At 64.5% G+C, this 15,699-nt stretch overlaps 1 protein-coding gene across 4 annotated transcripts in view; it reads right to left on the bottom strand.

Annotated features, from left to right (window-relative positions):
- Window positions 1-2,325: 2,325 nt before the first annotated feature.
- The window catches only part of BICRA (glioma tumor suppressor candidate region gene 1), a 19,171-nt gene continuing 5,797 nt past the window's right edge, over window positions 2,326-15,699 (bottom strand). For 2 of the 4 annotated variants that reach the window (XM_040655126.1, XM_040655125.2), the window contains 12 exons: window positions 14,583-14,628; window positions 14,407-14,449; window positions 14,018-14,083; window positions 11,186-13,201; window positions 8,202-8,391; window positions 7,060-7,187; window positions 6,635-6,754; window positions 6,285-6,346; window positions 5,782-5,930; window positions 5,214-5,308; window positions 4,640-4,742; window positions 2,326-3,507 (listed from right to left, as the gene is read on the bottom strand). In XM_040655126.1, coding sequence (XP_040511060.1) covers window positions 2,360-3,507; window positions 4,640-4,742; window positions 5,214-5,308; window positions 5,782-5,930; window positions 6,285-6,346; window positions 6,635-6,754; window positions 7,060-7,187; window positions 8,202-8,391; window positions 11,186-13,201; window positions 14,018-14,083; window positions 14,407-14,449; window positions 14,583-14,623 — 4,161 coding nt within the window. In that variant the 5' untranslated portion in view covers window positions 14,624-14,628 and the 3' untranslated portion in view covers window positions 2,326-2,359. The remainder of the gene's footprint in view (window positions 3,508-4,639; window positions 4,743-5,213; window positions 5,309-5,781; window positions 5,931-6,284; window positions 6,347-6,634; window positions 6,755-7,059; window positions 7,188-8,201; window positions 8,392-11,185; window positions 13,202-14,017; window positions 14,084-14,406; window positions 14,450-14,582; window positions 14,629-15,699) is intronic. The other 2 variants (XM_040655128.1, XM_040655127.2) reach the window with 1 other exon arrangement.

The following is a 15,699-nucleotide window of genomic DNA, read 5'->3' as shown; positions in this document are numbered from 1 at the left end:
CCACGGCTCCATCTCGCAGGACGAGGCGCCGTCCGTCCCGATCCGCGCCTCCTCCTCGCTCGGCAAACGAGAATTAAGACACTAAACGAAAACCAAAGGGTTTAATATACATTTGTTTATATATAGGTACGTATGTATAAAAAAGAAAACGCCGGGAAGCGCCGTCCCTTTTTTCATTATTGCTGCCGCCCCGGGGAGCGCCGCGGGGAGCGGAGCCGAACGGAGCCGAACGGAGCCGAACGGAGCCGAACGGAGCCGAACGGAGCCGGGCCGGGGGGGGGGGGGGGGGGGGCTGCGGGGACAGCCGGGCCCCCACGGCGGGCAGCGAGGAGCGGAGCGGGGCGCGGGACCCCGCGAGGTGCGATTTTGGGGGGGGGTCTTCCTTTTTGGCGAGGAAATCTTCCCGGGGGGAGGCGGGGCGCTTTAAGGCCTCTTTCGGGTGTGGAACGAGGAGAAACGGGGGCGATACGGCGTTTCGGAGCGGTCGGGTGGAGATGGGGCCGCGGGAGGCGAAATCGGGCCGAAAAAAGGCAAAACGGGGCATTAAAAAAGGAGGAGAGGAGGGGGTTTCGGGGCGCGGAGCGGCGCTGCGGCCGTTGGGGCCGCCGGGAACCGCGGAGCTCAGAGCGACCGACGGCGGCCGCCGGGAACAGCGCGGGGAGTTCCCTCGTGGAAAAAGGGGGAAAAGTGGGGAAAAGAGAGGAAAAAAAATACCCCAACAGAAAAAGCAGGGAAAGCAAAGGGGAAAAAAGCGGCGGGCGGAGCCGGCGGTGGGCGCCGCTCCAGGGGAGGAGCGGTGCGGGACGGAGCGCAGCGCAGCGCCGGGGGGGGCGGAACCGCCGGCATCGGTGAAACCCCCCCCCCAAAAAGGCGAAGCGCCGCGCGCCCCCCCCGGGCTGTGACCCCCAACTCCGCGTCCCGGAGCCGTCAGCGCCGCCCCCGGCCGGGCTGCGGGACGGAGGTGGGCTCCGACCCCCCAATTCAGCATCCCAGCGCTGCCGGGGCCGCCCTCGGTCCGCCTGCGGGACGGGGGTGGGCTCCGATCCCCGCATTCGGGGTCTCAGCGCCGTCGGCACCGCCCAAATCCGGGCGCTGAGGCGGAGGGTCCCGGGGCGGTGGGTGGGCGCAGCGCTGCGGCTCCGGGGGCAGCGATGACCCCTCGTGGTGGGGGGGCGCCGCGTTCCGTCCTCCGCACGGCGGCTCCTCCCGTTCCTTCCCTCCATTCCTTTGCCTGCGCGAGCCCCAAATTCCGCCTCTTCCAGGTGGAAACCGCTGGGCAGGGAGGGCGGCCGCGGCCCCACTTCAGTGCTCTGCGAAAAGCCGCGCTCCCCACATCCGGCCTTCCTCCCATTCGGCATCCCCAACTTCGGCACTTCCGGCACTCGGCATTCTCCAAACTCAGCTCTCCCGAACTGAACGTTCTCCAACTTCAGCCTTCCCCAAACCCGACGGCTCTGCGACCCGAAGCTCCTCCGGCCACACTCGGCCTCCTTCACGCCCGGCCTCACTCAGCGCGGCGGCCGCCGTTGTGCGGATCCATTGGGGACGTGCAGCGCGGTGCGCAGACAGACGCACGGACACATCCCTGCCCCGCAGAGCCCCTCCGTGCCGCGGGTGGTGGTGGGGCACAGCCACAGAGGTGGGGCAGCGTTGGCTCTGGCCGTTCTTGCCGTGGTGCGGAGCAGGGAGGAGCAGTAAGGCACGGAGGGAACGCGCCGACCCTCCCCGAGGAAAGCCGTCCTCGTCCCGGCATTGGGAACGGCTCCGTGTGAAGAGCACGGAACGCTTCCCCGGAACCCTCCTGGCGCCTTCGGTGCGGTTCAGCCGCGGTGCTCCGCGCGGAGCCGATCCTTCCAGCGCCGCGGGGCTCCGAGCACACAACGGGGGGCGGGGGGATCCCCTCAGCCCGGCGGGGTCCCCTCCTCTCTCTGCTTCTGGTTGCCGTGAACTTCCGCTGCAGCCGTCGGCGTCGGGGTCTCACCGCGCTCCGCCCGCTCGGGGGGCTCCGCCGGCCCGCAGGGGTGGGAAATAACTTAAAGAAGGAAGAAGAAGAAGCGGCGCCTCCGCGGCGACGGCGGCAGAGTCCTCTTTGGCCTCCCACGGCTCTGACTCGCGCCCTGCTCCGCGCTGAGGACGGCCGGGGCGGGGGAAGAGAACAGAGACCGATCGGGTATTCGTAATCAGCGACTTGTTACGGGGTTCTAATTACACAGCCAACAACACCTACAGGCCCCGCTGCTCCGCCCGGCGCTGCGTGCGCCCCACGGAACCCCCCGACGCCCGCGGGGCCGAGCGCTGCGGGACCCCCCCCCGCCTTCCCCACTCCTCGGCCCGTCGTTCGGCTCCGTGTGGTTCGCTGTTATCTGTTCAACGTCCTCGCGCCAAGGCCGCCGTTGTGATTGGGGGCAAGGTAGGCGTCCGTGCGGTGGACGGGCGAGGAGAAGGGCGAGGAGGAGGAGTTGTAGGACGAGGAGGGGGTGCGGACGTTCTGGCCGCCAGTCTGAGGTTGCTGCAGGTTGAGGATGCTGTCGATGGCGCTCTGGAGGTGCTCGTTGAGCGAGTCGTCCTGCGGGCTGTCGCTGGAGAAGCTGGCGTTGTCCACCTCGAAGGACTCGGACTTCCTGCGCTTGGTGGGCGGCAGCGGCACCTCCCAGGTGAGCTCGGCGCCGGGGCCGTGGTCGGGGGGCTCCGTTTTGATCATGCCGTGGTAGAACTCCTCCTCCACTTCCGCCAGCTCCTTCATAAGGCCACTGCTGGGGTCGTCGCTCTTCTGCGGGACGGGGCTGCCGTGCAGCACCAGCGGGCGCGCGTCGCCGCGGCCGAAGAAGAGCAGCTTGGAGCTCTCCTCCGCACGGCCCTTGTCGGCCGCGGCGCCCTCGGGGCCCTTATGGGTCCCGTCCTCCTGCTTGAGCGGCGCTTTGTCGGCCCTGGCGGCGCCGCTGCCTTTGTCGGTGGGCTTCTCGGCCACGAAGGCGTCCACGTTCTCCCGGTACGTCTTGCGGAGGGGGAGGCGGCAGAAGCTGACGGCCGCTTTCTTCTCCGGCGGCGCGGCGGAGCCGTGCTCCAGCGTCCCGTTCATCTGCCCGGCGGCCGGGTGCTGCTCGGCGGCTTTGATCACCCTGCAGACGGGCGGCGGTTGGTGGACGGGGTCCAGCGCGGTGTTGTGGACCACCTTGCTGAGCCCGGCCTCCTGCTTGATCTTCAGCTTGAGGCCGATGCGGCTGCGCGCCTCGTACGTCTTGATGGGCGGCTTGCTGCGCGACGGCAGCGCGTCGTCGTCGCCGTCCAGGCTCGGCGAGGCTTTGGCCCACGTCACCGACGGGGATCCGCCGCTGTGTTTGATCACCAGCTTGGTGGGGTTGATGGCCGTGGCCGTCTGCACCGCTGCAGCCTTCGAGCCGTCGGCTGCGGGCGCGAGGCCGGAGGACGAGGAGGAGGAGGATGAGGAGGGCTGCGCTGCCGCCAAGGAGAGGCTCTGGGAGCGGGACGACGACGAGACGTACTCATCTGGAGGGGAAACACGGCATGGGTGTCAGCCTGAGTCCTCCAGGACCAACAGGAGTCCTCCAGGGCACCCGGCAAGACAACTGCAGGCTCAGGGAGCACCCTGGGGTCTCCTGGAGTTCGGCGAGGGGTCCCCTCCAGGGCACCCTGAGGCGCAGCTACAGCTCCATGAGCGCTCTGCAGGACAGTGGGGGTCCTCACTGTCCTGGAGGGCACCCTGGGGAGCCTCTAGGAGACCTTACAGCTCAACTCTGAGCTCCAGGAACACACTGCGGGGCCCCACAGGACACTGGGAGTCCTGGGAAGCCTCCGCGGCACCCCAGAGGACGACCAGAAGCACAGGGATCACTCTGGAGTGCCCTACGGAACACCTGTGGGTCTTGGGAGGCCTCCAGGGCCACTGGGACACCTCTAGGGCACCCTGGAGCAAACTGGGGAGCTCAGGGAGCGCTCTGGGTGATCCTACAGTTCACTGGGAGGCCCTGGGGCCTTACAGGGCACACTGGGACGCCTCCAGGGCACTCCAGAGCACAGCTATAAGCTCGGGGAGCATTCTGGAGCACCCTACAGGACACTGGGGGGGTCACGGGAGCCCTCCGGGGCACCCCAAAGCACACGAAGTTGCTCAGGGAGTCCCACGGAAAGAAGCAGTGGCAGAGCCGTGGTGGGAGCCCTCACTTCTGCAGCTAACAGCCTCAGCACTCGGGGGTCTTTTAGCACCTCCTGTAAGGCGTTTTGCCCATCTGCCTGCTTGTGCTGGGGTTACTTTCTGCCTCCTGGCCAGCTGCTGTTTCTCAGTCCCTCCTCCCTGTGGGAACGGTCCTTCCTTCCACTTCTGATGAAGTTTATCCCTTAACGAGCTCGCCCTGGGGATACGCAGTGACTGAACACATACCTAAATAAAGAATCTCCAGGGCAGCCAGGAACAACAAGCAATTTGTCAGGGCCTGAACGCTGCACTTTGTTTAAAGCTTCGGGCTGCAGCCCCACAACGGGGAGGGACTGACAGCTACAGCCCCGCGAAGGGGAAGGGACGGACTGACGCTGCCCTGAGCGCCGTGGGGCCTCTGAGGAGGAGCACAGCGTGAAGGCACGCAGTTATAAAGGCGCAGAGAGAAAGGAGAGCACTGCCCACCTGGCTTCTCCTTCGCCAGCTGCTTGTCAAGCGCCAGCATGGTCTTCTCCTCCTGGATGAACATGCGGTCGATCATCACCATCTCCGCAGAAGGGCTGACTCTCTGCAGGGCAGGAACACGAGGAGGAAGAGGGGAGGGCAGGGAGGAAGAAGGGCTCGTTAGAGGACAGGACTGGGGCAGCACGGCGCCTTCTTTACGTGGGCTGTAAGGTTAGCATCGCCCTCCCCGAGTTCTCTGGGCAGCCTGGTCTGATGGTTGGCGACCCTGCACGTAGCAGGGGGGTTGAAACTCGATGATCACTGCGGTCCTTTTCAGCCCAGGCCATCCTACGGTTCTACGATTCTCCCCATCCCGCTCAAAGAGAGCTCAGAGCGCAGCCGCCTTCCGCTGAGCTCACGGCGCGATAAGCATCAGCTACGTGCGGAGCCCGAGCTGCAGGGGCAGGAAAGCCCTTCCTGCCTTTGTCAGCACAGAGTGGCTGATCTCCCCGTGGCCCCGCAGACCCCGCAGGGTGGGGGTCCACGTGCCGTGGGCCCAGTGGTGCGTGCGGAGGACGCCGAGCGCCAGCCTTACCCGGGACTCCTCGAGGAGCAGCAGGCGGTATTTGTTCAGCATCGCTTGCGTGCGCTTCAGCAGCTGCGTGGACACCACTTCAAACTCCTCATCCACTGCGAGGGGAGCAGAAGGAGAAGGGAGAGTCTGGGGGGGTTCTGGGGCAGCCGGAGTGGCGCTTTGCACACACGTTGGGGGGGAAGGGGGGGAGGGTTGGGGGCTCCGTGGGGTGGGGTTTTGGGAAACCCATTCTGACAAAAGGATTCCCGGTCATTCTTAAGTGCTGTGAGACCCCCGGGGGTCGTTAAGAGCCACACCGACAGCTCAGGGCTGTGCTGCAGTGGTTTCTCAAAGCACTGAAACGTCTTTAATGGAGCGTTGGGAAACTTCAGGTCAGAATCCCTGGCAAACCTCGAGTGCCGCCCTGGGAATTTGTGTTTTTCTGCAGCGAAGGCACAGAGAGTTTCTCCTTTTTTAGTACTGAAAAAAACACGCTGTCTTTTTCCCCCCTCTTTTTTTTAAGTAAAGCTGTGCCTGCTCTGCTGGCAGCGCCACGGCACCACGGCGAGGCAGAGCCTGCAGCCCTCACCCTTCCTGTAGTCCTGGGCGGAGGGCAGCATCCCCTGGTAGACGTGGTAGGGCAGCAGCCTCTGTAAGGCGTCCTCGAAGGAGTGGAAGGAGGTCTTGTAGTCGGGATGCAGCACTGCCCCCTGATGTTTGTGCAGCTGCTCCAAGAAGCTGCAAGAGAGGAAAAGCACGGAGCTGCCGCGGAGCTCAGCGTGCGCTGCATGGGTGGAATCCCCACTTTCCCCACTGAAATGGGACCAGGCCACCATCTGTGCTCGGGACGGGAAAGAGCCGCGGAAGGACTGTGGAGGAAAGCCCCCAGGAGGAGCGCCCTTTGACGCTGCCAGACGGTGCAGAACAGCACTACGCCTCCCGGGGAGAGGCAGCAACGTGCAGACCCTCAGCTGAGCGCTCCCCGGGCACAGCTTCACCCAAACCCCCCACGGTGCCCCACTGCACGCGGCCGTCCCACTGTGCTGTAATGCTTTGCCCCCCCCCCACAGCCCCCAGAGCTGCCACACTCACCAGGCCTCTTTGCTGGGCTGTAGTGTGGGAGTTTTCTTCAGGCTCCCCAGCTTGCTGTCATACTTGGGGGAAAGAGAGAAGAGAGGTGAGAGCAGAGGTGAGAGCAGCTGTGTGGGTGAACACGTCTGTGCTAAGGGGAGTTCTGCCTCTTTGAGGGCATTAAGAGCACAGAGCTGTGAAGGCTGGAGGTGCTCTACACAGACGGGGAACGGGTTCAATTGCTTTACAACTGGGGAAACGAGCAAAGGGAGAAAGCAAATATTGTCAGGGGTTGTAAGGGAGGAGAAACACTTCTGCTCGCCCGGAGCGGAGCGGTGTTGGGGTGGACACTCATTTCCACGTGAGCTCACCAGCTGCTGGCTCTGCACCGAGGGCACGAGCTGCGACAGTCCCTTCCCTACCACCTGGATCTGCAGCGGCCCCTTCCCCAGGTTCAGGCCCGAGACGGAGCTGATCACCCCCGGTTTGGTCTGCGGGAAGCACAGGGAGAGCGTCGGCGTTTGGAATCCCAGCAAGAACTCGAGGAGCTTTGGTTAAGTAATTAATTAATTCACCCACAGAGAAAAGAGCAAAGCTCCCCTCCCCAGAAGTTCTGTTAACATCACAGGGAATGGTTTTAGTTGTGAGAAACGCGTGCGGGGAGGAAAGATGTTTGGGGGAATTAATTCCTCCTTTTCTGGAAGCAAAGGAAGCAAAGCGCGGCGCTGCCACGGGCGGATCTGACCGCCCTCCAACCTCCCATTGGGACGGAAGGCTGTGGCCACCCCCCTCTCACCTGCACCGGCTGCGGCATCGCCAGGGTCGCTCCCGGCTTCCCCGTGGCCGTGGGCCCCTTCCCGGCAGCGATGGGCGCAGTGGCGCTGGAGAAGGGTTTGCTGTCGGAGGGAGGGGGGGCGGTGCCACCTGCGGACACAGAGCGCTGCGTTGGGGCCCAGCTGAGTCCCGATGGACGGAGGTTTACCCAGTGATGCTCAGCTGGCAGCGAGCGAAATGCTAAATCCTGTTGTGCCCCCCCCAGAGGTGGTCACTGCTCTTTGTTTTCAAAGCACATCGAAAGGCGCAGCCTTACTTTGCCCAGCACTGAGACTGGCTTCGTTATCTGACCGCGAGGAGACTCCAAAGTGCAGCTCGTGCTTCTATCTCAACTCAACCCAACCAATTCATCCCCACCCAACCCAATCCATCTCCAACCAACTCAAAGCCAACTCAACCCATCCCAACCCAATCCATCTCCAACCAACCCAACCAACTCAACCCAACCCAACTCATCCCCACTCAACCCAACCCATCCCCACCCAACTCAACCAACCCAACACATCTCAACCCACTTCAACCCAACCAACTCAACCCAACCCAACTCATCCCCACTCAACTCAACCAACCCAACTAACCCAACCCAACCCAGCCAACTCAATCCATCCCCAACCGACCCAACCCAACCAGCTCATCCCCACTCAACCCAACCCAACCCAGCCCAACCCAATTCATCCCCACCCCGACCCCCACATCGCCACTCAACTCAACTGACCCAATACAGCTCAACCCAATCCAACTCATCCTCACTCAACCCTACCCAACCGACCCAACTCATGCGCCTACACAGAGCAGCTGGCAGAAGCATGCCTTGCTCTACTATCCAGACACAACAAATAAACCCACAGTGGCATAGGAGGCAAGAGCAGTGACACGTCTACAAACTCACACCGCTCTCACACTCCTACAAACACAAGTATGAGCGAGCTGTGTGGTTCTACCACCCAGAACCCCGCCTTGGTGGCAGCCGCAGAACGTTGGCTCTGTGGCTGCTCAACAGCTCACTGAATTCGGCTTTCAGGGAGCAAGGTGAAGGTGGGTGCAAAACCCCTGCAGCACGCCCCGTCCCAAACAAAACGGCCCCAACTTCCCCCTGGCACAGACCTGCACTGGAGGGCGGCCCGGCGGTGGGCGCGTGGCTGTGCGCGGGGGTCGGCGTCGCCGTCACCGTCACCGGCTGCCCCTGGCTGCTGACCAGGACGGAGGAGGACTGGCTGCTGAACTGGCTCAGCGCTGGGGAGGCCTGGCTGGTGGGAGTCTGCTGCTTTGTCTGCAGGATGATCCCCTGTGGCACCTGCGTGGGACGAGAGGCAGAAGGTGAACGCTGTGCCCCCAAACCGCCCTTCTCAGCCGGCGTGCCTCAGTTCTGCTCCGCGCCGACGCCGAGGAGAGGAGCACAGCTCTCATTCCCTGCTGTGTGCTCAGAGCTCAGCGCTAAGACAGGGCACAAAAGGAGTGAGATTGGTGCTGGCTGAGCACGCGCCCTCCAGACCCGCTGCGGCCGAGAGCCCACGCGAACCGGGCGCCTGGAGGGGAGTTCCTCTTAATGAATCTGCAATTAAACGCACCACGCTCAAGAGCTGTCCCTTTCACTCCATTTCTTTCCCCCCCTCCCAGGTCGGGTGTTCCTCCATGCTGGACGTTCAAGCTTGTTTTTCCCAGGCAAGCACTACCGAAGCCCCAGCACCGCGGAGGGCAAACGGCCCCACTGCTCCCAAAGCGCCACCAAGTCCCACGAGGACTGGAATGGCACGCTGTGGGGCACAGCAGCTCTTGGGGACAAGTTAATCTGTCACCGCAGCACCTCCTCTTAATTAAAAGCCACTAATGCCTCATTTCCCAGGCAGATCCTCTCCTGCGAGCGCTGAACGCGATGGTGCGCATGAGGTTCTGCACAGCGTGGTGCCGGGGGACGCAATCAGCAGCACAAATGCACTCACGGGGTGAGGCTGCAGGGCTGCGTTATGCCTCGCAATGGGCACAGCCCCACAGCACCAGCGGCCCACAGGGCCAGTGACCCACAGCAGCTGAGCCAGCTGCTCGGCTTTGGAGGCCACTGCGGGGAGGAAGCGGGCGGGCTTGGGTTTGGTTTGGGATTGTGTTTGGTGTGGGTTTGGCTTAGGGTTGGGTTTGAGCTCAGGTTTGGGGCCGTTCTGGGTTCAGTTTGGGTTTTCGGGGTGTTCGGGTATGGTTTGGCTTCAGATTTCTTTTGAGTTCGGACGGTTTTGGCTTCAGGTCCTGCTCTGGGTTTGGGTTCTGCATGGGGCCCCACCGCTGCCCTACACCGAGCGGAACGACGACCCCGGCCCTCGATGGCACTCAGTTACCTGCTGGAACCTGTCCAGAATTTGCTTCTGCTGAGGAGCGGGATTTGGGATTGCTGAGAGGGGTTGGAATTGGCCCGGGACCATCTGAAAGCTCCTCTGCTGCTCTGCGGTTAGGTGGAGGGCCGGGGCTGGGGGCCCCTGGGGGGGGAACTGCAGCTGGAAGTGGGGCGAGTGGGGGTCTGGGGAGGGCGCGGGGGGAGGGCGGGAGGGCGGGCGCAGGGGGACGTGCGGGGAGGCCGAGAGCTGCCCGGGGACGCCGAAGACGCCGGGAGCCTGCGGGGTGCAGGAGCGGGCGGGGGGCTCTGAGGGGGCACGGGGTTGGGATGGGGGGCGCGAATGGGGCCGGGAGGGGGGGGCGGGAGAGGGGCTGGGGCTGCGAGGGGGGGCGGGAGGGGAGCGGGGACGGCGGGGGGGGGAGGTGGGCGGCCGGGAGCTGCGGGCTCTCCCCCAGGGGAGGATGAGGTAGCGAAGGGGACGGGGAGGCTCCAGGGAGCTGCTGCTGCCCTGCGGGTAACTGCAACAGAGAAGGAAAGAGGCAGAGGTTAGTCGGAGCGCCGGGCCTGCGCTGCGCCCGCTGTCGTTACGGCCGTGTTAACGAGGCTGGAGCGCTCAGCATCTCATCCCACTGAGTTATGGGGCAGAAGGAACGGGAGGAAGGGGGTGAGGAAGGGGATGGGGGGGGGGGGGGGAGGAACACAGCGAGTGAGCGGCAATGGAGGAAAGCATTAGTGGGAGCTCGGGGGCAGCGAGAGGCAGAGGGGGGGGGTCCAGGTGGGGACCAACGGATGGATGGGGGGACAGGAGGAGCCCCGCGCCCCAAGGTTTGGGTCAGATCCTCCATCTCAGGTCCTCCTGCTCCTATCTGCGCACGGCTCTGTCCCACAGAGCTCACCACGAGGAGGAGCTCCAACAGGAACGGGGCAGAATCAAGCACTTTGGGGGGCTCCTTGCAGCCCCCCTTCCCCCTCCCCCCCCGGGTTTAGGGCTGCAGGTTCCTGCTGCAACGTTTGCTTTCTGTGCAGCCCCTGAGGTTGGCTGGGCCGCCCCATCCTGTCCCACGGCCACTCCGCAGGAACGTCACCCAATTCCACCAAACCAAACGCAGAACTACCCGTGGCCACGCGCTCTGAGTTGGGTCCCCAAACAACGGCTCTGCTGGGCACAACCTCGGCCGTGGTGGGAGGGGACTGCCAAGCCCAAACCAAATCCACCTACAAACCAAACCCTGCAGACACCGCCACCGCCGCTCAGAGCACAGACGTGCAAAGGAGAACGCGGCAGCGTCCCCAGCCGGGGCAGAAGGAGCTCAGCGACTTCCTTCCACAGCCCCGGGGCGTTGGCAGTGATGGATCCAGACCCACCTCTACCAAAGAGTGCCACCAAACCACCCGGAGCGGCCCAAACCCGGCACCGAAAGGCAGCAGAACCACGGGCTGTGCCGGCCGCGTGCTGCCGCACTGCCCCAACATGGGGAGGGGCTGTGCTCGTGTCATCGGGACTGTGCTCGTGTCATCGGGGCCGTGCCCATGTCATCGGGGCTGCAACGCCGCCCCGTCAGCCCCGAGCAAACGACGGGGACCCCCCCCGGGCTGAGCCGCAGTCGGAACTCCAGGAGGAGCCGCTGCTGTCCCCGCGGCGCCACGTGCAGCGCTGCCACCTCCCAGCGGGGCTGAGGCTGGGAAGGAGCACTCGGGGCGCACGGAGGCTCGGGGCGCTCCTCGCCCTCCCGCACAGCAGCGGAGCGCCGCGGGCTGTACTCGCCTGCTGCAGGAACATCTGCATGGAGTCCTGGTTGATGACGGCCCCGGCGGCCGCTTGGCCCAGGATGATCTTCTCGGGGCTGGCGGCCAAGCCGGGGCTGGGCTGGGAGGCGGCGGGCAGCGGGGCGGGCGGCGGGGCGGGCGGCGGGGGCTGAACGCTGAGCTGCAGCGGGGCGGGCGCGGCGGGCGGCGCGGCGGGGGGTTGGATGGCCAGGATGGACGCGGGCGGATCGGCGGCGGCGGCGGGGAGGAGGCCGGCGGTCGGGGCGGGCTGCGGGGGGAGGAGGCCGGGGCTCTGGCTGCTGCCCGAGGGCTGGATGCTGACGGCCTGGCCCAGGTTGTCGGCGGCGTTGAGCATGGCCACCTGGCTGGGCAGCGTCACCCCCTGGATCACCGTCTGCCCCGTCTGGCCGATGGCGGCGGCGGCGGCGCCGGGCAGCGGAGCGGCCACCGAGGGCTGGCTCTGCGTGGTGAGGCTGCCGGCCAGCGACACCGGCATCTGGAAGAGCGCCGGCTGCCCCACCTGGCCGGGCTGCAGCTGGATGGGCGCCGAGAGGATGTGGGCCGTGCCGTGGGCGTTCTGCGAGGCGAGCACCGGGCCCAGGTTGAGCTGCCCGGCGATGTTCTGGTTGGTGAGGATCTGCGCCGGCAGCGCCTGGTTGGCGATCAGCTGCCCGCCGGGGCCCTGGCTGGTGATGATGTGCGCCTGGCCGCCGCCGTGCGACGCCGCCAGGATCTGCCCGCCCACGTTGGCCGGCAGCGCCGAGAGCTGCTGCGGGATCTGCACGGCCGGGGCGCCCGCCAGCTGCCCGGGCAGCAGGAACTGGTTCTGGCCCTGCAGCATGGCCTGCGGCACGTGCTGCGCCGGGATGACGATGCTGCTGCCCTGGTTCAGCAGGTGCACGCTCATGGGCTTGCTGAGCGCCTGCTGCTGCGGCGGGGGCTGCTTGAAGACGTTGGCCGGGAGGCCCTGCGGGAAGCCCGACAGCACCACGTTCTGAGCCGGCTTGCCGGCCATGAAGGTGAGGTTCTGCTGCGCCTTCTGCTGCTGCAGGGCGGCCTCGTTCTGGATGGTGAGCGTGGCGTTGTTGGAGCCGAAGGGCTTGGGGGTGATCTGGTAGAGCTTCTGCTGGAGGACGCCGGCGGGCTTGGGCTGGATGGGGGTGGGCGTGCGGTGGATGATGACGTTCTGCGCCTGCACCAGGGGGCTGCTGAGGTTGGAGGTGACGGTGAGCGGCTGCGAGCCCTGCGCCCCCGACACGCCGCCGAACACCGAGCTGCCGTTCAGGGTGGTGGTGGCCACGGCCGGGAGGTTCTTCTGGATGACCAACCCGGCGCCCTGCGGGGACACGCCGGCCGAGGTCAGGGCGACCTGCTGCTGCTCAGGGGCCGTCTGCGTGATGTAGCTGCCCACGGGCACCGTGGCCACCTGGGAGGGCTGCACCTGCTTGGCGATGATCTGCTGCGCCGGCTGGTTGATGGCCATCACCTGCTGCCCCACCACCTGGATGGGGCCGATGCCCAGCGCGCCGCCGGGGCTGCCGTTGGGCAGGCCCTGCAGGTTGGAGATGGGCTGGATGGTGACGTTGCCCAGGCCCACCTGCTGCAGGAAGGGCTGCACGCTGATGGCTTTGTTGACCACGTCCGCCCCCACCGACTGCTGCACCAGGGCCTGGTGGGTGAGCACGGCGGGCTGCTGCAAACCGATCAGGTCGGCGCCGCCGGAGAAGATCTGCGGAGCGCCGTCGGAGGCCGCCTGCACCACGGGCTGCAGCGTGGGCAGCTGGAAGGAGCCCAGGTCCAGCTCGGCCTCGGCCTCCAGAGTCTGCTCGGTGATGTTGGCCTCCTGCAGGCTCTGCTGCAGGATGTCGCAGGGCTGCTCCGAGCTGGGCAGGTTGGCCCCGCCGCCCGCCGGGGAGCCCAGGATGTCATCCTCCAGGAAGTCGAGGTCCACGCTGGCGCTGGGTTGGCTCTGCTCGGCCGTCAGGTGGTTGCCGGAGGACTCCTGGACGTGCAGCTGTGAGGGGGGGAAGGGGGGAGGAAGAGGAAGGCGCTGAGCTGTGGGGTGCCGGGTCTGCTCCGCTCCGCGCCCGCCGGGCTCTGTGCTGAGCAGCAGCACGGGGCACCGAAGGGCAGGGAGGAACCTGGGAGGGATTTGCTGACGTGAAGAAGTAAAGCGTGGCAGGAATGGGAAAGGAGAATGCGGAGGGAAAGGGACGGTGGAGCTCCCAGCTCCCCCAGGCAGAACCTGGGCAGGAGGAGGAGCACTCAAGCAGCAGACGGGGCAGCTGTGAGGGCAGCGCTCCATCCCGGCCCCATGGGTGGGCAGTAAAGGAGCATTCTGACCCCAGAAATGGTCACCCTGAGCTGAGCAGCTCCGCAGCACCGCCTGCCCCACGGCCCCGAAACACAGAGCATGGGGGGGGACAGCGGGGGATGGAGAGCAGTGCTGGGGTGGGAAATCCCTGCAACCCTCCTGCAGCTGTCAGTGCACCTGGAAAGGGGTGGGAAAGGGGCTGGGAAATGAGTGTGGGGGAAAATAAATAAAGAGGGGTGGGGGGGAAGGAGGAGGAAAGGAGGATGAAAGGGGAGGAAGTGTAAAAAAGAAACGAAGGCAAAAAAAGACAAAAAAGGACCAAAAAATGACAAAAAATGGACAAAAAATGGATGGAAAAAAAACTAAAAAAGGATAAAAAAAAAAGGATTAAAAAAAAAAGGATGAAAAAAGAACAACAACAAAAAAAACCCAAAAAGGACCAAAAAAAGAGGCTAAAAACCCCAAAGTGAAGGTTTCTGTGCACGATCCCCCGGGCCGAAGCGAACAGATACGTACCCCAGCGCCTTCAAAAAAGGCACTGGCTGCATCTCCTGTGCTGTCCAGGAGATCATCACTGTCAATCTGTAATTAAAGAGACCTCGTTTACTTCCTTTCTGCGCCGTTGATTAAAAAAAATAATAGAAAAATCAGGATATAAAAAGAGAAAAACCAACATTTGGGCGGGAGGGGAGAGGGTCGGTTGGAGGTCCCCCGTTTTGTGGCAAAAAAAAAGAAAAAAAGGTTAAAAAAAAAAGAAAAAAGGGAAAAAAAAAGCACCCTGGAAATGGGACGGGCGCTGAGTGGGGGCTGCTGGACGGGACAGCAATTAGCTGTGATTAATTAGCTGCAATTAGCGGGTGGATCTCAGGTTGGGGGGGGGTTGGGGTGGAGGAACGGTTGCTCACCTTTTCGGATCCATGCAGGAAATCGTTGAGGGCCTGAGGGTCACTGCAAGGCAACAGCGGGGTCAGCGAGCAGCAATCAGTGCCTTAACCGAGCTGCCCCATCCCTCAGCCCGTGTGGGGCTGCGGGGTTGTGGAGTTGTGGGGCTGGGGGGCTGTGGGGCTGTGGGGTTACTCACCAGATGACATCTAGCAGGCACCGGCCGTCCTCATCGTCCATGTCAACTGCAAAGAGGGGAGACAGCGGTCAGCACTGCGGGCAGCCGGGGGGAAACGCGGCTCTGGGGACACCAATGGTGGAGGAACGGCCCCAAAACAACATCGGGGGGGATGGGGGGGATGGGGCTGTGGGGGGGATGGGGCTGTGGGGGGGATGGGGCTGTGGGGGGGATGGGGCTGCGGGGGGGATGGGGCTGCGGGGGGGATGGCCCCGCCCTGCTCTGCAGAGCCCCTCTGATGGGGGGCTGAGGGTGGGGGTTGGAGGGTTCTCCTTTTGCACGCTCAGATCCGCTCTGTGGATGGGAGGGGTCACATTGGGACGTGTGGGGTGACTGACAGGAAAGGGGGGGGGTGTGGGGTGACGGATGAGGGGACAGACAGAGGGGACGGGGTGACATGTGGGGGACACACGGGGTGACACGCAGCGGGGGATGAGGTGCCACACCGTGACACGTGGGGTGGCACACAGCAGGAGAGGGGGTGACACACGCTGGGAATGGGGGTGTCACACAGACACACGTGGGGTGACACACAGGGTGACGTGGGGTGACACGCAGTGTGGGGTGAGGTGACCCACGGGGTGACACACAGCGCACGGACAGACAGACGGGGTGACAAATGGGGGACACACGGGATGGGGCGGCACACACACACACAGGGGGTGACGGCGCAGGATGGGGGTCACACACGGGGTGACACAGGTGACGGGGCGGGATGGGCTGACGTGTAGGGTGACACATGGGGGGACGTACAGCCGGGGGTGACACACGGGGTGACATGTGGGGTGACACAGAGCTGGGGGTGACATGTGGGGTGACACATGAAGTGACATGTGGGGTGACATACAGCTGGGGGTGACACACAGGGTGACATGTGGGGTGACATACAGCTGGGGGTGACACATGAAGTGACACGTGGGGTGACATAGAGCCAGAAGTGACATGTGGGGTGACACACAGGGTGACATGTGGGGTGACACAGAGCCAGACGTGACACGTGGGGTGACACAGAGGGTGACACAGTGGGGTGACACAGAGCCAGAGGTGACACACAGGGTGACATGTGGGGTCACACAGA

This window comes from Gallus gallus, chromosome 38 (assembly GCF_016699485.2).
Source record: "Gallus gallus isolate bGalGal1 chromosome 38, bGalGal1.mat.broiler.GRCg7b, whole genome shotgun sequence".
NCBI classification, from domain to species: domain Eukaryota; kingdom Metazoa; phylum Chordata; class Aves; order Galliformes; family Phasianidae; genus Gallus; species Gallus gallus.
Note: the sequence above shows the minus strand (reverse complement) of the source record. Positions and strands in the feature narration are given on the sequence as shown.